Source organism: Salmo salar, chromosome ssa03 (assembly GCF_905237065.1).
Source record: "Salmo salar chromosome ssa03, Ssal_v3.1, whole genome shotgun sequence".
NCBI classification, from domain to species: Eukaryota; Metazoa; Chordata; class Actinopteri; order Salmoniformes; family Salmonidae; genus Salmo; species Salmo salar.
The window spans coordinates 64,899,377-64,922,693 of record NC_059444.1 but is presented as its reverse complement, the minus strand read 5'-3'; the positions used below and the strand labels follow the sequence as shown (position 1 = coordinate 64,922,693).

General features: G+C 41.5%; 1 protein-coding gene and 1 non-coding gene across 3 annotated transcripts in view; both read left to right on the top strand.

Annotated features, from left to right (window-relative positions):
* Positions 1-14,947: 14,947 nt before the first annotated feature.
* trnat-ugu (transfer RNA threonine (anticodon UGU)) lies at positions 14,948-15,023 on the top strand. Its single transcript has one exon. It is a non-coding gene; the product is annotated as a tRNA-Thr (tRNA).
* A 4,286-nt stretch (positions 15,024-19,309) lies between these two features.
* Positions 19,310-23,317, top strand: part of LOC106601277 (collagen alpha-1(XI) chain) — an 83,312-nt gene continuing 79,304 nt past the window's right edge. For both annotated transcript variants that reach the window (XM_045715123.1, XM_045715122.1), the window contains exon 1: positions 19,310-19,611. In XM_045715123.1, coding sequence (XP_045571079.1) covers positions 19,527-19,611 — 85 coding nt within the window. In that variant the 5' untranslated portion in view covers positions 19,310-19,526. The remainder of the gene's footprint in view (positions 19,612-23,317) is intronic.

Here is a 23,317-nt window from a genome sequence, read left to right as displayed (position 1 = left end):
CCCAACATCATCGGGGTTTGGCCGGTGTAGGCCTGTCATTGTAAATAAGAATTTGTTCTTAACTGACTTGCCTAGTTAAATAAAGGGTAACATAATTTTTTTAAGGATGATCAATGGAAACAGGATGCACTGGAGCTCAATTTCAATCTCGTAGCGAAGGGTCTGAATACTTACGTAAGTAAGGTTTTTATATTTTATAAATTTGCAAAATATTCTAAAAACCTGTTTTCGCTAAGTCATTATGGAGTATTGTGTGTGCATTGATGAGGATTTGTTTTTTTAAAATCCATTTTAGAATAAGGCTGTAACTTAACAAAATGTGGAAAAGGTCAAGGGATCTGAATACTCTCCGAACGCACTGAATGTAGAAGCAACGTTGAGTGTTTGGTGGTGGGGGGGTTCACATATATAGTAGTAGATCGGTGTGTGTGTGGGGAGCTTGACATATATAGGATGGTGTGTGTGGACGTGTGTGTGAGGGGCTTGACATATGTAGGACGGTGTGTGTATATGTGTGTGGGCAGTTACCTTCATACATCCATCAGGCCAAGGATACCAGAGTCTGAGATGAACCTACATTTTCTCTCCAGATCCAAACAATCTGATCTCACTCAGAACCTTTCTTTGTTTTCTCAAATTCCTTTCGCTCAGTTAGTTATGAACGTCAGTTTTCTCTCTGTTCAGAGTTACTGAGTAAAGACATTTTTAGAACTGTACGTTTTGGGGGATTTGATATTTGAGGTTAGACCACATATTAGCTTTGGTCTCATCCGTCTCATGTATTGTCTACAGATGTTACTAATGCTCTCCTCATGGAGGGAAGATTCTCTTAGCTGTTTCTGACATCTCCATGTATAACCCACTTTAAATGGACCATCGTACAGCAACCCATTTTCAAATATCAACCAATCTGTCACACTTTCAACATTTTTCATATATACAAGAATAACCATCATCATGAACCACATAAATCTTCATCATCATCATTACTACACATCTTCCACGTTACTGTACCTCTCAATGGGCCTTCAGTGTAAGTAGATGATAACAGGGTCTGGATGCCTTTGCTTTAGTGTATCATACTGTCAAAGTATCTAATAATGAAATGCAAACAGATGACATCATAGGTGTATCACTGATGAGATAATATAAGTGTTATATAAGATCTTTAGTCTGCTTGAAAAAATACAAAAAGTCAAACAAATCATTCAAAATGCATATTCCCTTTTAAATGTCAATAAATCAAGAGTCTCAGTTGCATCCTAACTCTGAGATTTCACATGCATAATTCCTTCAACCGGATGGCTGTCAAGTCCTGGCATGTTCTGCTACTGAATGGAGAGAAAGGAAAGGGAGGCAGTTAGTTTAAAAGCCTTTTCTAGGGTTTATACAGATGTAGGATCTTAATTTGATCTAGTTTGCTACAGCAGGAAAATAATCCTGCTGCAATAGGAAATTTGAATTATTATGTAGATTATAATTAATGGACATTTCTGTAGGGTTTGATACATTTTTCATTAGGGCAAATCAAGTCTGACATTTCAAAGTGGATATTAATAACTTTAGAACACTTTTTAAAACTCAAATACACTACATGTTTGCATTTCCTCCTCTGCTGGAACATTCTCAGCAACAAAAGAGGGATCAAATTAAGATCCTATATCTGTAGTTCCAAACTCTCAAAAAAACTCAGACTTTACGATGAAAGTAAAGATAAAATGACACCACGTTGCTGTTATCTCTGCTATGGGATGATGACAGAATAAAGCTCTTCTCACATTCTCCTCTTACACCTTCCACCGCCTCAATGATTAAATGATAAGATATCTCCATCATCACTGACCTACAGGAGTGAGAGGGAGGGAGCAAGAGAGAGAGATGATTCATACCAATTAGCTTATATACCACTTAAGTACCGCTGTCGTATTGTATCAATGAGAAACCTCCAAATGATATGAGTTACAGCAACAACAAAAAATCACAAAGTACAGTATATAGCTCCTGTTAGATTTATGATTGAGAAAAAGGCCAGCTAGATCCATTACCCATCTCTCTGTACGTGGGACAGATATTTTGTTTCCTTTAATATTCAGTAAAGTCTGTGATAGATTCATCCCATGCCAGGCTTGATCTCTGGTGGTTCTTTTCTCTCCTCACCAAACAATAAATACTGTGTCAAAACACAAACATATATATATATATATATATATATATATATATATATATATATAGGCTTTAATGTAGTGTCCTGGTGCTCCACTTGTTTACTAAAGGCTGCCAGAGTGTTGAGAATAGAAAGGTTATGTTGTCACATTCTGTTGATTTGTTAACAGTTCAACCAGAAAAATGTATATCTGCTATAATTCATGTTTGTTGTTGAACAGTGTTCTTACGCCAGCGTTTGTGTTCTCTTTACAACAATTAAAAAGGAAAATATGAATTTTCATTATTAAATCATGATCCGCCTATTTTTGTAGCACTATTGAATGAACGAATGACTGTTGTCACACCACTGGCCTACGGTAACAGGGTAGAAGTTCCTCTAAATACATGATATATTTTCCCACCAAATACAGTATATGTGGCATGAACTATAACTATGTGTTATAGTCCCTTTGAGAGTTGATATGTAGAAGTGTCATCCCACTGGGCACAAACTGGTTGAATCAACATTGTTTGAACGTAATTTGTCAAAGTATTTTGACGTGAAATTTAACTGGAGAATACATTGGATTTGAAAAAAAATCTAAAGTAAACTGTTGTTTTGATGCTGAAACTTCAACCACAGGATTATTTCATCATGGTAACCAAATTTCAATACAGACAAACCTTGTAAAAAATATGTTGAATTTGTACCTTTAAAACAAAGTCATATCTTCAATATTATATCCACAATAAAAACAATACATTGGCCTACTGGAGAACTGGGTTTTGACCAATCCCAGTTTAGCTAAGACATTTGTCACTGACTATGACAAATGTGCTATCATGAGAATGACTTTTGAGAGATCTCCACTTAATAACTAAATATATTAACTGCTGCTATCTAAGTCATTCCAAAGGGTAGTTTAACAGAGCAAATTAATGCAACAATACTTTATCGCTCATATCATCAATGATGCTATTTAGGCTTATATAGCATCTGCAAAGTCATCAACAGCTATCGTTTCAATTTAACCCAGAATTAAACTAAAATACACAATATATTTGGGTTTCAAGCTCTGGTTGATTTAAAATGTAATTACATTTAGTGTTATTGAATTGTGTTTGGTTGTCAACACAACCAACTATCAACATTTGAAGGAGATGTATCTTCTGCTTAGATAGTTCCATCTGTGCCATTGACTTAGTCTGGCTTTAATTCCAGTTTGTCTACAAATAATAATTGATATGTTGGATTCATGTGTCCATCTTAACCAAAAATCTAAGTTATAGAATAGGACTAAGTCAAATCAAACTTTATTTAAATTGTATTTAACATTTTATTTGATTTAGTCCTATTCTTTTACTTAGATTTTTGGTTGAGATGGAGAAGTGAAAAAAATGGGATTAAGCCAGTGGCTCTGATCAATCAAATTTCAATCAAATGTATTTATAAAGCCCTTCTTACATCAGCTGAAGTCACAAAGTGCTGTACAGAAACCCAGCCCAAAACCACAAACAGCAAGCAATACAGGTGTAGAAGCACAGTGGCTAGGAAAAACTCCCTAGAAAGACCAGAACCTAGGAAGAAACCTAGAGAGGAACCAGGGTATGAGAGGTGGCCAGTCCTCTTCTGGCTGTGCCAGGTGGAGATTATAACAGAAAATGGTCAAGATGTTCAAATGTTCATAGATGACAAGCAGGGTCAAATAATAATAATCACAGTGGTTGTAGAGGGTGCAACAGGTCAGGACCTCAGGAGTAAATGTCCGAATAAGACAGGATAAATACTTCAGATATAACAGACTGACCCTAGCCCCCCAACACATAAACTATTGCAGCATACATACCGGAGGCTGAGACAGGAGGGGTCGGGAGACACTGTGGCCCCATCCGACGATACCCCCAGACAGGGCCAAACAGGCAGGATATAACCCCACCCACTTTGCCAAAGCACAGCCCCCACACCACTAGAGGGATATCTTCAACCACCAACTTACCATCCTAAGACAAGGCCGAGTATAGCCCACGAAGATCTCCCCCATGGCACAACCCAAGGGGGGGACGCCAAGGGGGGGTGCCAAGGGGGGATGGAACTATCCAACCAGTAGATACATCTCCTTTAAATGTTGATATTTGGTTGCATTGTCAGCTAAACACAATTCAATATTACTTTTTTAATACAGTAAATAGACTGAACTAATGTAACATTCAACCTTAAAAGGAGTAACACATACATGGCCACATTTGGAGGTTTCTGTAACTATACATTTCTTCTGATGTAATCATGTAAATGTTCAAGATAGCATGCATAGGTCTTTGCAGGTCTGTGGAGATCTTCACAATTTCTGCACAGAATATTGAATGGTTTTGATCACTTGCACCATATACTTTTATTGTAATCTCAACTGTCATCTGGGTCATTTGGTTTTGCTATTAGATGCTATTAGATGAACATGTGAAACACGTGAATCTGTTGTGTCTACTGTGCTCCCTCTCTGGCCTGTAGGTCACCAGGCTGCTCGTTAGGACGCACACCTGTCACCAGCATTATGCACATAATGACACTCACCTGGACTCCATCACCTCCTTGATTAAATCGGGTACCAAGAGCGAGCCTTAGTTAGGACTCTGGGTAGAGTCAGCCTTACCACATCACAGAGAAGTGAGTAGACAGAAGGTCAAAGAAACGCTTATCCCTAAGTACAGTATCCATCTCATCCCATCTGTAAATCTATGTCATCCATGCTATTTTGGTGTTCAGAAATATAACCAGGCTATTCAAGAGTTCAAGAGGGGTTCAAGGGAGTTCAAGAGAAGTCTTGTTAAATTGGACCTTATCTTCTTGCAAATACAATAAATAAAATCCATGTAATCTCTACATTTTTGGTCTTTTTGGGGTTTTACCCCAGTGCTTTGACGAATCACCAGGACTCTGAATCACTAGTCATTCGTGGAGCTTTCCTCCCGCAGACTCCCATAACAGAGATTTCCTTTCTAGATTCATATTGATTTCCCCATGAATGAGGTTATACAGGAAGTATTTGATAGAAGTGTGGTTACAGTAAATCACACTGGGGGAACGAAGCCAGCTATGTGTTGATTCCTTCCTCTTAATGGTCAATACCACAGTGGGCTGAGAAAGAGAGAAAGACAAAGAGAGGAGCCATTCAACTACTTGGTGTTTATTGATGTGTGGTGTGGGACTTTAGAGAAGGACTGAGCTAGTCTGGACTCTAGTGGACTGAGGAGAGGTCAGGACTTGGTCTGATCTGTTTTGGTCTCTAGCAGTGCAGAGTGCAGTACAGTCATAGGAGGACTGTTGGTACACAGCACATGGCTCTGGAAGTATTTCTCACACAGTGCTCAGACTAACCACTGCACTCTTAGTAACTATCTGCTAAAACCTGCCAGGAATGTGGTTCTGACTCAGGGGAGCTAAGCCTTGTGCTAGGGCATGGTGTGCAGGAGTTATCTGCGTGTTTCTGGGTCTCGTTATTCCACCCTTCACTACCAGGCCCCGTTCTGTAGTACATCTAGATATGACTTTCCCTCATGTGTTTTTACAATTCGTCATGGCTTCATAAGATTTTATCACTGAAATGCACTGTCATGCCCTCATTGACTGGATAACCTTTTTTTTTACCTTTATTTGACTAGGCAAGTCAGTTAAGAACAAATTCTTATTTACAATGACAGATGCTGAACAGTGGGTTAACTGCCTTGTTCAGGGGCAGAACAACAGATTTTTACCTTGGCAGCTCGGGGATTCGATCTAGCAACCTTTCGGTTACTGGCCCAACGCTCTAACCACTATGCTACCTACCTATTGTCCGGCATGCACACCTTACGGAGTGTTATCGAATTTTGCTAAATGTTTACTTGTGTTTTATAAATGGAACAACAAGGATGCAACAGGTTGCTTGTTTTCACCACGCTATTTCCTCTAAAGCGAGGCTGTAGCATTTCAAACAGTTTCATATTTAGCCAGGGTCCTAAATGAAAAGCAGCATTACTGAATAAAACGGGGGATTGTGAAATTGGATGAGATATCCCCCCTTTCCCTCTCATTGTGGTTAGAGACTTGTCTTGGCTCCCCTTGAGAGGCGGCTTTGAAGGGAAGCAGGGTTGTGCTCGGCTCATCCACATTCTCTCTGATTTTAAATTTGAAGAGCTGGAACTGTCTTCTTTACTCCTGGCCCCCATACAGAGGGCCTGTTGTGGCCTGGGCCTATGGTGCTGTCAATTTTGTTCATTCTCCAATTAGACAAGCTCTTCATAAGGCTTATTTTCAGAGTAAGTCGCTCTGGATAAGAGCGTCTGCTAAATGACTAAAATGTAAAATGTTATTCTGAAGAGAAGCATGTCTAAGCCGAATCCTCAATACATGGGTTTCTGGGCTTTTGGCATGACGCTTTGCACTGTATAAATGCTCACAACAGGGTCCCCATTGTTAGCATACCATGGTCTGTGAGGACAAAGCATATAGGGATATCCCTGTAAATACATGTTCCTTTGAAAATGGTGGAAACATAAAAAAAGTTTCTTCAGTATTCCACGAAGAGTTGACAGGTCGTATATAAGACTGCTTTTTTCCTGCTTTGTGGAATCTGAATCTTTTCACAAATAGGGAGACCTTCTCTTTCAAGGTGACGAGACCAACATGATCAAACACATGGAGACCACAATTAGAGGACCACGCCATAATCAATCGTCAGACCTTAAATTGGGGTTGAGGAGTCGGCAGGGTATCTGGGTATGAACAAGTAGCACTGGGCCCAGACATTTCTGACCTGTCAGCCTCCATGGCCTCTCACCTCCTAGAGCTGGAGCCTATAGGTGAGATGGCCCCCATGGCCCCCAGACGTAGCATAGTCAGGCTGCTGCTTGAAGGAGCATTGGAGATATGACATTTCAACAATGCGGGAATGAGATTAGAGTGATGGCTGATGGGAGAGATGACCTCCCCTGTTCTAGAGTCTACCTGGGATCGTACTCCTTGAACTGGCTAGGGGTGTCGAGCTGTGACTCACTCCCCTTCTTTGATTTATTGCTGTGAAGTTCAAAGCTTGGACGGATGCGTCCTCTGGCTGTGTTGTGTGAGCCAAGGCTCTAATCTGCTTACAGAAACACTTTCTGGTGTATGAGGACATTTATGGCTATACAGTGCCTTCGGAAAGTATTCAGACCCCTTGACTTTTTCCACATTTCATTACGTTACAGCCTTATTCTATAATTGATTAAACAAAAAAACAAAAATTCAGCAATCTACAAACAATACCCCATAATGACAAACCCGAAAACAGGTTTTTACAAATTTTTGCAAATGTGTTAAAAATAAAATAAAAAACAGAAATACTTTATTTACATAAGTATTAAGACCCTTTGCTATGAGACTCGAAATTGAGCTCAGGTGCATCCTGTTTCCGTTAAGCATCCTTGAGATGTTTCTACAACTTGATTGGAGTTCACCTGTGGTAAATTCAATTGATTGTGCATGGTTGGGAAAGGCACACACCTGTTTATATAAGGTCCCACAGTTGCCAGTGCATGTCAGAGTAAAAACCAAGCCATGAGGTTGAAGGAATTGTCTGTAGAGCTCCGAGACAGGGTTGTATCGAGGCACAGATCTGGGGAAGAGTATCAACACATTTCTACAGCATTGAGGTCCCCAAGAACAAAGTGGCCTCCATCATTCTTAAATGGAAGAAGTTTGGAACCACCAAGACTCTTCCTAGAGCTGGCCGCCCAGCCAAACTGAGCAATCGGGGGAGAAGGGCCTTGGTCAGGGAAGTGACCAATAACCTTATGGTCACTCTGACAGAGCCCTAGAGTTCCTCTGTGGAGATGGGAGAACCTTCCAGAAGGACAACCATCTCTGCAGCACTCCACCAATCAGGCCTTTGTGGTAGAGTGGCCAGACAAAGGCCAGTCCTCAGAAAAAGGCACATGACAGCCCGCTTGGAGTTTGCCAAATGGCACCTAAAGACTCTCAGATCATGAGAAACAAGATTCTCTGGTCTGATGAAGCCAAGATTAAACTCTTGCCAAGCATCACGTCTGGAGGAAACCTGGCACCATCCCTATGGTGAAGCATGGTGGTGGCACCATCATGCTGTGGGGATGTTTTTCAGCGGCAAGGACTGCGAGACTAGTCAGGATCGAGGGAGAGATGAACGGAGCATAGTACAGAGAGATCCTTGATGAAAACCTGTTCCAGAGCGCTCAGGACCTCAGACTGGGGCGAAGGTTCACCTTCCAATAGGATAACGACCCTAAGCACACAGCCAAGACAACACAAGAGTGGCTTCGGGACAAGTCTCTGAATGTCCCTGAGTGGCCCAGCCAGAGCCCAGACTTGAATCTGATTGAACATCTCTGGAGAGACCTGAAAATAGCTGTTCAGCGACGCTCCCCATCCAACTTGACAAAGCTTGAGAGGATCTGCAGAGAAGAATGGGAGAAACTCCCCAAATACAGGTGAGCCCAGCTTGCAGCGTCATACCCAAGAAGACTCAAGGCTGTAATCGCTGCCAAAGGTGCTTCAACAAAGTACTAAGTAAAGGGTCAGAATACTTATATGAATGTGATATTTCTGATGTTTTTTATTTTTTTAAATTTGCTAACATTTGGGGTATTGTGTGTAGATTGATGAGGAAAAATACAATTGAATCAATTTTAGAATAAGGCTGTGACTTAACAAAATGTGGAAAAAGTCAAGGAGTCTGAATAGTTTCCGAATGCGCTGTACATTGTGTAGGGTGTACGATTGTACACATTTAGAAAGTTCATTTCAACATCATAATCAAAGTGGATTTGTCTCTTTTTCTGACGATCAAAATGAATTACAATCATCATCAAATTACAATTTGTTATAGGCCTACACTAAAACCTGGCTTCAGCCTGCTCAAAGAACCGCAGGTTTGACAATTGAGCAAATCGATACCCAGTAACACAGGGGTCTTCAAACTTTTCATGCCCAGGGACTGCCGCCCAGGCAAACCGGCGACCCAGGGACCCCTATCATGAAAATAATAATAATTTCACGTCTTATCATCAGGTGAATGATAATGGCAGGGAGAAATCTACATTTAAAATGAATAGGTACATTTGAAGTCGGACGTTTACATACACTTAGGTTGGGGTCATTAAAACTCGTTTTTCAACCACTCCACAAATTTCTTGTAAACAAACTTTAGTTTTGGCAAGTCGGTTAGGACATCTACTTTGTGCATGATGGAAGTAATTTTTCCAACAATTGTTTACAGACAGATTATTTAACTTATAATTCACTGTATCGCAATTCCAGTGGGTCAGAAGTTTACATACACTAAGTTGACTGTGCCTTTAAACAGCTTGGAAAATTCCAGAAAATGATGCCATGGCTTTAGAAGCTTCTGATAGGCTAATTGACGTAATTTGAGTCAATTGAAGGTGTACCTGTGAATGTATTTCAAGGCCTACCTTCAAACTCAGTGCCTCTTTGTTTGACATCATGGGTGAAGTCAAGAGAAATCAGCCAAGACCCCAGAAAAACTATTGTAGACCTCCACAAGTCTGGTTCATACTTGGGAGAAATTTCCAAACGCCTGAAGGTACCACATTCATCTGTACAAACTGTGCTGCTATCCTGTTAGAATTTAACAGATAATTGTATTACAATGGTTAAAATGGATTTTCATTGTGTTCCATGGTGGTATTCACCCCCTAGTGGAGCTTTCTGGTACTTAGAAAGACTGTACGCAAACAGGAAGTAGAGAATTCGTTCTGCACGCATAGAAGCAGCTGAAAACAACGCTCCGATGCAAGTCTTTCAGTGTAGTTATTTCTTGTCACACTTCAGCCTCGGAAAATATTTGTTTGTAAGTTCGAGTCAAGCATTTAGCTAGTGATGATAATCTTGTTATTGATAGAGTTGCTTACATATCAATGTTGGTTGGTTGTATTTACTCACACAAATTGCCTTGCCTTTCATGTATGACGTCAGTTGTATTACTTTGCTCGTGCGTCATGCAAACGAATTGTAAAATATACGATACTGTAGTTTTGTTACTATTTCCAGTGTAATATGCTTTGTTATTCTACAGAGATGGTGGTACATTATTAGAGTAAAGAAAGGAGTTAGCCAATTACCATATGAGTAACAATTAGCTACATGGTTTGGCGTCATGCCAGATGCATGGTACCTTGGCACATGCTTTGTAATTTCATGCAACTTCAACTTGAAATGTATAATGTACAGCTACAGTATGTCGATTTGAATTGAATACTAAAGTATATTCTTTTCTGTATTTTGCAGTTTCACAACATAAACGTTTTCAATATATTAATTCAAGAAAAGTCAAGCCTTGGGAGTTTTATTGAAGAAATAGTTGTTAGCTATCTGTCTAGTTTTGCATGGGAACGCAATTCAAGGGCAGAATAGTGAAAAACCATCATCACGGTGGGCTCAAGCACAAGAATAACCACACACGGTGGTTATGTTTCTACGTTCATCAGCGAACAAAGCCTCTGTTCGTAGGGAAGACCAGCAGTCTACGATACAATAACCAGAGCCAAGTGTTTGACAGAGAGAGATGGAGGAGCCTCTCCAGCACATTGGGACCAAGTCTCAATCTACAAGATCAAGGTCATCAAAACAGTCAAGCAGATCCTCAACGGCGAGTTCTGCAGCCATCAAAGCATGCGCCAAGGCAGACGCAGCGCGTGCACAAGTCTTCTATGCTGAGAAGGAAGCTTCTGTGATGAAACAAAAGGCAGAAATAGGGGCCAGCTTGTTGAAGCAAAAAGCTGACCTTGAGGCAAGTTTATATGTTCTCCAAGTTGAGAGAACAGCTGCGGCTGCATTGGCTGAAGCTGCAGCCCTTGAAGAAGCTGTAGAATCAGATCGCAGAGAGGTTCGCAAAGAACTAGACACAGGGACACAGCCCTTAAGTCCAGTCCAACGTACTTGTGAGTATGAAACAACATGCTAGGCCCTAATTTGCTGAACTTCCATTTGAAGTAGAGAAACAAGAGCTTAGTGTTGACCCAGCTACATGCCATAATCCAGAAAGTAGCAAACAACAGAGCATGAGCAGAGACTCTCCGTTCAAAAGAAATTAACAGCAGCATGTTGGAAATGGAAAACAAGCCCACTTCCAGTCACACACATAAAGCTTCCCTGAGTCACAAGTGACACCAGACCTCATCAAGTACCTCCTACGCTGTGAGATGGTGAGTTCCGGACTCCTGAAGTTTGATGATCGCCCTGAAAATTATTGGGCATGGAAAGCATCCTTTCTCAATGCGACCAGAGACGTGAATTTATCAGCCAGCGAAGAGTTAGATCTAATTACCAAGTGGCAAGGGGCATAGTTGTCTGAGCAAGCAAAGATAATTAGATCTGTCCATATTTTCAATGCAACAGCAGGGCTTAACATGGTCTGGCAACGACTAGAAGAGTGCTATGGTACACCTGAAGTGATCGAGAATGCACTGTTGAAGAAAATTGATGATTTTCCAAACTAAGAGAACTAGGTGACATTCTTCTCGAACTGGAGTGTGCTAAAGTAGAAGGGTACCTTCCAGGCCTCACTTATCTGGACACATCTCAGGGGGTAAACCCTATAGTAGAGAAACTTCCATTCAGTTTACAAGAAAAATGGATAGCACAGGGATCCAAATACAAGGAGGACTATCGGGTAGCATTCCCACTATTCTCGTTCTTCTCGAGATTCATCAGGAACCAGGCGAAAACTAGAAACGACCCCAGTTTCACCCTCTACACCTCAACTAACCAGGTGTCTATGAAAAGTGAGAAACCTGCCAGGTACAGCAGCAAGACACCTGTGACTGTATACAAAACAGATGTGTCATCTGAGCGCTCAGACCACCAAACCAAACCCAGTAAGACAAAGGTTGAAAGCCCTGACCATCACTGCCCAATACATAACAAGCCTCACCCTCTTAAAAAGTGTTGTGGGTTTAGATATAAAACTCTAGATGAGCGCAAATCATATCTCAAAGAGAATGGCATTTGTTTCCGATGTTGTGGGTCAACTCAGCACAGAGCTAAATACTGTAAGGTGTCAATCAAGTGCTCTGAGTGTGACAGCGACAGACATCTTGCTGCTCTGCATCCAGGCCCAGCCCCTTCAAATACAGACACCGCTACAGCAGAGAAAGAGCATGGCGGGGAGCAAGGTGACAATGCTCATCTATCTGTCACCTCAAAGTTTACAGAGATCTGTGGTGAGGCAGTCAATCCAAGATCATGTTAAAAAATATGCCTAGTCAAAGCTTATCCAACTGGGAAAAGAGAAAGTTGTTAAAATGTATGTAGTGCTTGATGAACAGAGCAACACATCTCTGGCCAAGACAGAGGTTTTCAATCTCTTCAACATCAATGACAACTCTGCTCCATACACCATGAAGACCTGTTCTGGGGTAACAGAGACTTCAGGCAGGAGAGCCGTCAACTTCATGGTGGAGTCTATAGATGGACACATACAGCTTACTCTCCCTACTCTGATAGAGTGTGACATGATGCCAGATGATAGGATGGAGATTCCCTCCCCCGACATTGCGTATCATCATCCCCATCTGCAACCAGTCGCGGACAAAATTCCAGCTGTGGACCTAGACGCTCCCATCCTCCTGCTCTTAGGATGAGACATCCTAAGGGTACACAAGGTACGAGAGCAAATAAATGGGCCCCACGACACTCCTTATGCACAGCGACTCGACCTCGGGTGGGTCATCGTGGGTGAGGTCTGTCTGGGAACGGCTCACCGACCAGCCAATGTTAACGTGTTCAGGACAAACATACTTCAAAATGGTCGCACATCCTATCTCAGCCCTTGCCCTGACATCATCCAGGTGAAAGAGAACTTCAACAGCGTAGCTCAGAAACACATCTCTCCCTCTACAGTGCACTCGAGAGATCCAAGCACAACTGTGAACACAGACAGCCTGGGATGTTCCGTGTTCAACAAAACACAAGACGATGATAAACCAGCACCATCAGTGGAGGACAAAGCCTTCTTGGACATTATGGACAAACAGGTTTTCCAGGATGATGGAAACAACTGGGTGGCTTCACTACCCTTTCGCCCCACTAGACATTGCCTTCCTAATAACTGGGAGCAGGCCATGAACCGTCTCACATCACTTCACAAGACTTTAGACAAAAAGCCTGACATGAAGCTTCATTTTATTGACTTCATGCAAAAGATGCTGGATAATGACAAAGCCAAACCTTCTCCGCCACTAGAGGGAGACAAAGAACGCTGGTATCTGCCCATATTTGGTGTTTACCATCCACAAAAGCCTGAACAAATAAGAGTAGTATTTGACTCCAGTGCTAAGTGTCAAGGCGTTTCACTTAACGATGTTCTGCTCAGTGGTCCAGACTTAAACAACACACTCTTGGGTGTCCTAATGCGTTTCCGCAAGGATTGCATTGCACTAACAGCAGATGTGCAACAAATGTTTTACTGTTTTGGTGTACGTGAGGATCACAGAGATTACTTAAGGTTTTTCTGGTATGAAGACAACAATCCAGATAGAAACATAACTGAGTACAGGATGAAAGTCCATGTATTTGGGAACAGCCCAAATACTGCATGAGACGAGCAGCTCTACAGGGTGAGAAGGAACACGGGTCAGAACCCAAGCAATATGTAGTGAGGAACTTCTATGTCGATGATGGGCTGACATCAGTAGCTACTACAGAAGAAGCTATCAACATTCTAAGAAAAACACAAGCAATGTTAGCGGAGTCCAACCTGAAACTACACAAGATTGCATCCAATAGTAAAACAGTTATGGAAGCCTTCCCTATGGAGGACCGTGCAAAAGACTTAAAAGATCTGGACCTAGGAGTGGATCCTCTCCCCTTTCAACAGAGTCTGGGACTTTCCTGGAACCTGGAAACTTCTCATTCCAGGTGTCCCACAATGAGAAGCCTTTTACGCGGAGAGGCATCCTGTCCACAGTGAATAGTCTTTATGACCCCCTTGGGTTCGTGGCTCCAATAACAATGCAAGGTAAAGCCTTAATCAGAAAACTATCTTCTGATCAGAGTGAGTGGGATGCCCCTCTTCCCACAGAAAAAGAAAAGGAGTGGAAAATGTGGAAGGAATCTTTGGAGTTGGAACCTGTGTATATTCAGCGGACCTACATCCCAGTCTCTTTGTCTACCACTCAAAGAAGAGAGCTACACATCTTCTCGGATGCCTCTACAGTAGCCATAGGAGCGGTAGCCTACCTGAGAGTTAGACTCGGAAGGTCAATGCCATGTTGTATTTGTCATGGGGAAATCAAAATTGGTCCCTCGTCCGGCCTACACTATCCCACGCCTAGAACTGTGTGCGGCTGTGCTAGCTGTTGAGATGTATGAACTGATCAGAGATGAAATGGACATTGATGTAAATGCGGCCAAGTTCTACACAGACAGTAAGATAGTTCTCGGTTACATCCACAATGTCACCAAAAGATTCTATGTGTATGTTGCCAATAGGGTAACTCGCATCAGGAAGTCTAACCATCCAGATCAGTGGTGTTATGTAAACACTGACAGCAATCCAGCAGACCATGCAACCAGGTTCATACTAGCTGCGCTCTTAAAGCACACCAGTTGGTTCTCAGGTCCACCTTTCCTGACCCAAGCAAACTCAAGTGAGCCTGAGTCCATCAATTTTGACCTTGTAGAGCCTCACGCAGACGCAGAGATTCGACCAGACGTCACTGTCTACGCCACTAAGGTTTCTGGAGCTCAACTCGGCTCTCATCGCTTTGAGAGGTTCTCAAGCTCATTCATGTTGGTCCCGTGTGGCTCAGTTGGTAGAGCATGGTGTTTGTAATGCCAGGGTTGTGGGTTTGATTCCCACGGGGGACCAGTACAGAAGACATTTTTTTTAATGAAATGTATGCAATGTAAGTTGCTCTGGATAAGAGCGTCTGCTAAATGACTAAAATGTAAATGTTGCCAGATCCTTTCATGACGGTGCAGAGACGCAGAAAATGGACAGCAGAAAAGCTAAATGTAAAAGTAGGAGATGTTGTCTTATTGAAAGACAGTCAGGCGCACAGAAATGTCGGGCTTGTGGTCAAAACCTTTACCAGTACTGACAAAAAGGTTAGGAAAGTAGAACTAAAAAGCAAGGAGCTGTTAACTTCTATGGGCTACGTGGGACGCTAGCGGGACACAGCCAGTGGCTGCGGGACACAGCCAGTGAAATATCAGGGCGGCAAATTCAAAAACAACAAAATGTCATAATTCAACTTTCTCAAACATACAACTATTTTACACCATTTTAAAGATACACTTCTCCTTGATGTAACCACATTGTCCGATTTCAAAAAGGCTTTACAGTGAAAGCAAAACATTAGATTATCTTAGGAGAGTACATAGACAAAAATAATCACACAGCCATTTTCCAAGCAAGGACATGTGTCAATAAAACCCAAAACACAGCTAAATGAAGCACTAACCTTTGACGATCTTCATCAGATGACACTCCTAGGACATTATGTTACACAATACATGTATGTTTTGATCGATAAAGTTCAGATTTATATCCAAAAACAGCATTTTACATTGGTGCGTGATGTTCAGAAAATGTATTCCCACCAAAACGCCTGGTGAATGTGCACATCAATTTACAAAAATACTCATCATAAACGTTGACAAAATATATAACAACTATTTAAAGAATTATAGATAGACTACCCCTGGATGCAACCGCTGTGTCAGATTTGAAAATAGCTTTACGGAGAAAGCACATTTTTCAATATTCTGAGTACATAGCTCAGCCATCACGGTGAGCTATTCAAACACCTGCCAAGTTCGGGGCAAACTAAACTCAGAATTAGTATTAGAAATATTCTCTTACCTTTGCTGATCTTTGTCAGAATGCACTCCCAGGACTGCTACTTCCACAAAACATGTTGTTTTTGTTCGTAATAATCCATATTTATGTACAAATACCTCCGTTTTGTTCGTGCGTACAGATCACTTATCCAAAGGCATAACGCGCGAGCGCGGACCGGGAGACAAAGTCTAAATGTTCCATTACCATACTTAGAAGCATGTCAAACGCTGTTTAAAATCAATCTTTATGGTATTTTTAACGTAAAATTGTGATAATATTCCAACCGGACAATAGCATATTCATCCAAGAAGAAAAAGAAGGAACGGCGTGCTCACGTGACTGCGCATATCCAATCCCTTTGTTGCCAGGCAGACCACTCAGTAACTGAGCTCATATTATCTGCCCAGTGACAGGAAAATGCTCAAACCACTTTCTGAAGGCTTTAGACAGCCAATGGAAGCCTTAGGAAGTGCAACGTCACCCCACAGACACTGTAGCTTCGATAGAGAATCAAAAGAAGAACTACAATTCTCAGACTTTCCACTTCCTTCTTGGATTTTTCTCAGGTTTTTGCCTGCCATAGAATTGATGTTATACTCACAGACACCATTCAAACAGTTTTAGAAACTTCAGAGTGTTTTCTATACAAATCTACTAATAATATGCATATTCTAGTTCCTGGGCCAGAGTAGTAACCTGTTTTAAATTGGGTACGTTTTTCATCCGGCCGTGAAAATACTGCCCCCTAGCCCAGACAGGTGTTTCTGAGACCAATCTCAGAGATTGTTGTTCTTTCTGAAGCATCCTAGAGACAAAATATAAGAATAAAAAGGACATTTTGTTTCTTAATACGTTTTATTTCATAGTGGCACAATTTCATTATACCAGCCGGGAGTGTGCTGCCATCCTGTTAGAAGGTAACAGATAATTTTATTACAATGGTTAAAATGGATTTTCATTGTGTTCCATGGTGGTATTCGCCCCCTAGTGGAGCTTCCTGGTACTTAGAAAGACTGTACGCAAACAGGAAGTAGAGAATTTGTTCTGCACATATGGAAGCAGCTAAAAACAACGCTACAGTGCAAGTCTTTCAGTGTAGTTATTTCTTGTCACGCTTCAGCCTCGGAAAATATTTGTTTGTAAGTTGGATTCAAGCATTTAGCTAGTGATGATAATCTTGTTATTGATAGAGTTGCTTACATATCAATGTTGGTTGGTTGCATTTACTCACATAAATTGCCTTGCCTTTCATGTATGCCGTCAGCTGTATTACTTTGCTCGTGCGTCATGCAAACGAATTGTAAAATATACAATACTGTAGTTTTGTTACTGTTTCTAGTGTAACATGCTTTGTTATTCGACAGAGATGGTGGTATATTATTAGAGTAATGAAAGGAGTTAGTCAATTTCTATATAATTAACAATTAGCTACATGGTTTGGCGTCATGCCAGATGCATGGTACCTTGGCACGTGCTTTGTATTTTCATGCAACTTCAACTTGAAATGTATAATGTACAGCTACAGTATGTCAATTTGAATTGAATACTAAAGTATATTTTTTCTGTATTTTGCAGTTTCACAGCATAAACGTTTTCAATATATTAATTCAAGAAAAGTCACGCCTTGGGAGTTTTATTGAAGACTTAGTTGTTAGCCATCTGTCTAGTTTTGCATGGGAACGCAATTCAAGGGCAGAATACAAACAATAGTACGAAAGTATAAACACCATGGGACCACGCAGCGGTCGTACCGCTCAGGAAGGAGATGTGTTCTGTCTCCTAGAGATGAATGTACTTTGGTGCGAAAAGTGCAAATCAATCCCAGAGCAACAACAAAGGACCTTGTGAAGATGCTGGAGGAAACAGGTACAAAAGTATCTATATCCACAGTAAAACAAGTTCTATATCGACATAACCTGAAAGGCCGCTCAGCAAGGAAGAAGCCACTGCTCCAAAACCGCCATAAAAAAGCCAGACTACGATTTGCAACTGCACATGGGGACAAAGAATCTACTTTTTGGAGAAATGTCGCCTGGTCTGATGAAACAAAAATGTAACTGTTTGGCCATAATGACCATCGTTATGTTTGGAGGAAAAAGGGGAAGGCTTGCAAGCCGAAGAACACCATCCCAACCATGAAGCACGGGGGTGGCAGCATCATGTTGTGGGGGTGCTTTGCTGCAGGAGGGACTGGTGCACTTCACAAAATAGATGGCATCATGAGGTAGGAAAACTATGTGGATATATTGAAGCATCATTTCAAGACATCAGTCAGGAAGATAAAGCTTGGTCGCAAATGGGTCTTCCAAATGGACAATGACCCCAAGCATACTTCCAAAGTTGTGGCAAAATGCCTTAAGGACAACAGAGTCAAGGTATTGGAGTGGCCATCACAAAGCCCTGACCTCATCCCATAGAAAATTTGTGGGCAGAACTGAAAAAGTGTATGCGAGCAAGGAGTCCTACAACCTGACTTCATTTTCACCAGCTGTCAGGAGGAATGGGCCAAAAATCACCCAACTTATTGTGGGAAGCTTGTGGACGGCTACCCGAAACGTTTGACCCAAGTTAAATAATTTAAGGGAAATGCTATCAAATACTAATTGAGTGTATTTAAACTTCTTACCCACTGGGAATGTGATGAAAGAAATAAAAGCTGAAATAAATCATTCTCTCTGCTATTATTCTGACATTTCACATTCTTAAAATAAAGGGGAGATCCTCACTGACCTAAGAGAGGGAATTTTTACTAGGATTAAATGTCAGGAATTGTAAAAAACTGAGTTTAAATTTATTTGGCTAAGCTGTATGTACACTTCCGACTTCAGCTTTTGATAGCAGCTGTTTAGCTGGTTAAACAAAGGTTAGCTATGTGTTGGCAAAAATGAATGACCAAGTCAAGAACGTTTATCAGCAGCCAGTGGTACTTGCAGCAACTGGTACTTGCGGGTGGTTTTTAAAAATAAAATAAATGTTTATTTTACCACTTTTAGAAAATATATCTACTGTATATTACCGCGGACACGCTGCAGTAACTCTGCGGACCCGTTGAATACCCTGCAGAAACAGACAGAAAGTTTGTAACATCTTGCAGCATGACAAGTAACACAGAGCAGTAGTGAAAGGAAGTGCTGAGTCTGACTGGATCACTGATCATCAGTAAGACAGGAGCGACATAGCAAATGACCAGCAGTAGCCTCGTAAACATTTTTCATCCTTTCCCGTCAGAGTAGCGAGACACCGTCCTATGGGGGTAAAGGAGGAGAAGGGAGGGGGGAAAGGAGGAGGAGGGAGGGGAGCGAGAAAGAGGGAGGATGAGAGGGAGAAATTGAATGAGAGACAGAGAGTGAAGAGGGGAGAGGATCCTCCAAAAAAACTAAGCAAGCGAAACTGCAGAGCGAATGTGCGCTGTTCGAGCGCTGTACTGGTTTCTTTCTCTCCACTACGCATGGCCGCGTAGCTCCGTTCTCATCTAGTTTTGTATCATAAAGTTCTGTGGCGGAGGCAAGGGGGTCTCTGCTCTGAAAGATGGACCATTTAAAGAGGACGGCGGCGTGCAGGAGAATACCGCTATTTCTTATAATAATGTTCCACGCAACTACGGCACAAGCTGGTAAAGTATATGTTGGAATACACCTGCTAATAAATAAAGTGATCATTTCATTGTATGGATTGACAAGGATAGTGGACCCTTTTATTCATTTTCTTTCTTGATAATAGGCTACAAAAGTTCATGTTCGGTTATCTTGCTACCCCATTTCCTTATAGAAAGTTCTGGACACTTCAACAGAAACCAAACAAAAGTATATAAGTTGTGAATTTGGTCGCAACTTCGCATTCGTTAATATTTTGTTAGCCTTATGATAATGTAATTATAAAAGGCTCCGTCTGATCTCATTGGATATTTGGCGATGCTGGGTTGAATTTGTCCACTGGGTTGCTCCGGATCGGGATTCATTTCGAAAGCAGTATTTAATGCTTTGTTAAACCCCTTAAAATAATACAAATTGTAACTCTTCCCCTCACTGTATCTTGGCATTTTAAAGTATTTTTTTTATGTCAATCAAAAAATGTATAAATCAAGATTTCTAAGTTTTATAAATCAAGAATTATTCATAATGTATAGCCTATTCTGTGCGTCACCGCAATGGCGGTGTGTGTGATGGATGGTTACCTCAGTTTGTGAAATTTCTCTCATTGCAAGTTAATCATAATAATTTAGCATCGTTTTGTTTTTGCATATTAATGTGTCCTCTAAACCATGTCCATTCTTGTATGCTTCATCTATTTGGATGTTGGGCTCAGTTTTCTCTGTGAGTGAGGGGGGAAGCGATTTTCCCTGGAACACTCCGATGTCATGTTTGCGTTTGCTCGTGACCAGTGTCGGTTTACTGTGAAACGGTTTAATGTTGGTTTTAGAAGGAGGTGAATGGCAGAACACTGACCGACCTGAGTAGATTAAAATTCTTGCCATGGAGCTGTTTAAAAGGTGCTCACATGGGCTTCATGAAAATAAGCTTAGTATGACTATTCATCATAAAAAACTGTCTTAGAGCCATTTGCTAAACATGTATTAATTCATAACACATTTTGTTTTCTTTGTCACAGTGTTGTTCTTGTGTAATTGGTATGGTAAGATGGAGAAGGAGCATTTCAGTTTCCCTATGAACCTTTATGTCTAACTTGATTCCTTTGATATCCTAGATCCAGCTCATTAATATAACAGATTTTAATAGAATTAGATACTATGGAGGAAATAAGGTATTATCGAGAATTTGTGTTTTGAGTTTTGACCAGCTGCAAAATTAGTGTATGTACACCCTGATTGGAAGGAGCTGCTTTCTGTTGCTTTTAGTTCTGGAGCCATGACAACATGCCTCCATGTTCTACCTACATAAACAAAGATATGGTGAGGCCTGTCTATGTTTGTGGCCTGATCACAGGCTTATGGGCATGCTCAGCTGCCACTGCAGGTATGAAGCCATTATACAGTGCCTTCGGAAAGTATTCAGTCCCCTAGACTTTTTCTACATTTTGTTAAGTTACAGCCTTATTCTAAATTGGATAAAAAATAATAAAAAAATCCTCAACAATCTACACACAATACCCAATAATGACAAACCCGAAAACAGGTTTTTTGAAATGTTTGCTAATTTATTAAAAATAAAACACAGAAATACTTTATTTAAATAAGTATTCAGACCCTTTGCTATGAGACTTGAAATTGAGCTCAGGTGCATCCTGTTTCCATTGATCATCCTTGAGATGTTTCTACAACTTGATTGGAGTCCACCTGTCGTAAATTCAATTGATTGGACATGATTTGGAAAAGGCACACACCTGTGTATACAAGGTCCCACAGTTGACAGTGCATGTCAGAGTAAAAACCAAGCCATGAGGTCGAAGGAATTGTCCCTAGAGCTCCGAGACAGGATTGTGTCAAGGCACAGATCTGGGGAAGGGTACCAAAACATTTCTGTAGCATTGAAGGTCCCCAAGAACACAGTGGCCTCCATCATTCTTAAATGGAAGAAGTTTGGAACCACCAAGAATCTTCCTAGAGCTGGCCGCCCAGCCAAACTGAGCAATCGGGGGAGAAGGGCCTTGGTCAGAGAGGTAACCAAGAACCCGATGGTCACTCTAACAGAGCTCTAGAGTTCCTCTGTGGAGATGGGAGAACCTTCCAGAAGGACAACCATCTCTGCAGCACTCCACCAATCAGGGCTTTATGGTAGAGTGGCCAGGTGGAAGCCACTCCTCAGCAAAAGGCACATGACAGCCCACTTGGAGTAACAAAAGTTACCGAAAGACTCTCAGACCATGAGAAACAAGATTCTCTGCTCTGATGAAACCAAGATTGAAATCTTTGGCCTGAATGCCAAGCATTACATCTGGAGGAAATATGGTGGTGGCAGAATCATGCTGTGAGAATGTTTTTCAGCGGCTTGGACTGGGAGACTAGTCAGGATCGAGGCAAAGATGAACGGAGCAAAATACAGAGAGATCCTTGATGAAAACCTGCTCCAGAGCGCTCAGGACCTCAGAATGGGGAGAAGGTTCAGCTTCCAACAGGACAACAACCCTAAGCACACAGCCAAGACAACACAGGAGTGGCTTCAGGACAAGTCTCTGAATGTCCTTGAGTGGCCCAGCCAGAGCCCGGATTTAAACCTGATCAAACATCTCTGAAGAGACCTGAAAATAGCTGTGCAGCGACGCTCCCCATCCAACCTGACAGAGCTTGAGAGGATCTGCATAGAGGAATGGGAGAAACTCCCCAAATACAGGTGTGCTAAGCTTGTAGCGTTATACCCAATAAGACTCGAGGCTGTAATCACTGCCAAAGGTGCTTCAACAAAGTACTGAGTAAAGAGTCTGAATACTTATGTAAATGTAATATTTCAGTTTGTTATTTTTAACAAATTTGCCAACATTTCTAAAAACCTGTTTTTGCTTTGTCATTATGAGGGAAAAAAACTATTTAATCAATTTTAGAATAAGGCTGTAACGTAACAAAATGTGGAAAAAGTCAAGGGGTCTGAATACTTTCCGAAGGCACTGTATAATACTACCAATAAAACTTAAGATGACAGTTTGAACTGTGAGTCTGAACTCAACTAGACGTCTGCCACACGTGGGCTATTAGGCCTGCTATGATCAGCAATAAAGCTTCGCCCTCTGGTAGTGTTTTGAGTGTCTTAGACCCGCAGCATTTGACTGTGTCCTTGCAGGTGCTCCATTATAGAGGCTAGACTTTACCGCCAAATGCTTACTTATTTGAGACCCTGTTGTTCGTGTTGCTGTGGTTGGGTTGTCTGTAATGAGGGGTGATATTGTGAGTCAGAGAATAATATGATGGCTTGAACATGTTGGAGCTGTGTGGAATTGTATGGTGTTGCTCTGCTGTGCTGATATGACAGTACAGGATAAGTGATGGTGTTTGATAATTTGTGGACTGGGCCAGTATGAGTGGGAGACATGTTTTCACATGTGCCTGAGAGAGCATCAAGACTGTGCTTTGTAGTCATGTTTGACGACAGGAAGAGAGACATTCTTGCACATATCCACAGTTGGTGACTCCTCTGTTCCTCGGCCCCTTCACGTTTTTTCCATCTCTCCTTTCTTTTCTTTTCTCTTCTTTTTCTTTTGCTGTTAAAAGACACAGGAAAGAGGGGGTTTGTTTCGATTTCTTATGCTGCATCTCCTCCTCATCTACATTCTCCTCCCTTCCTGTGTCCCCTCCCTGTCCCCCCCCTGCCTCCCCCCACCTTCCCCGTCCTGGCAGTATGACAGAGGGGAATTCACGCGTGCAGTCCCCT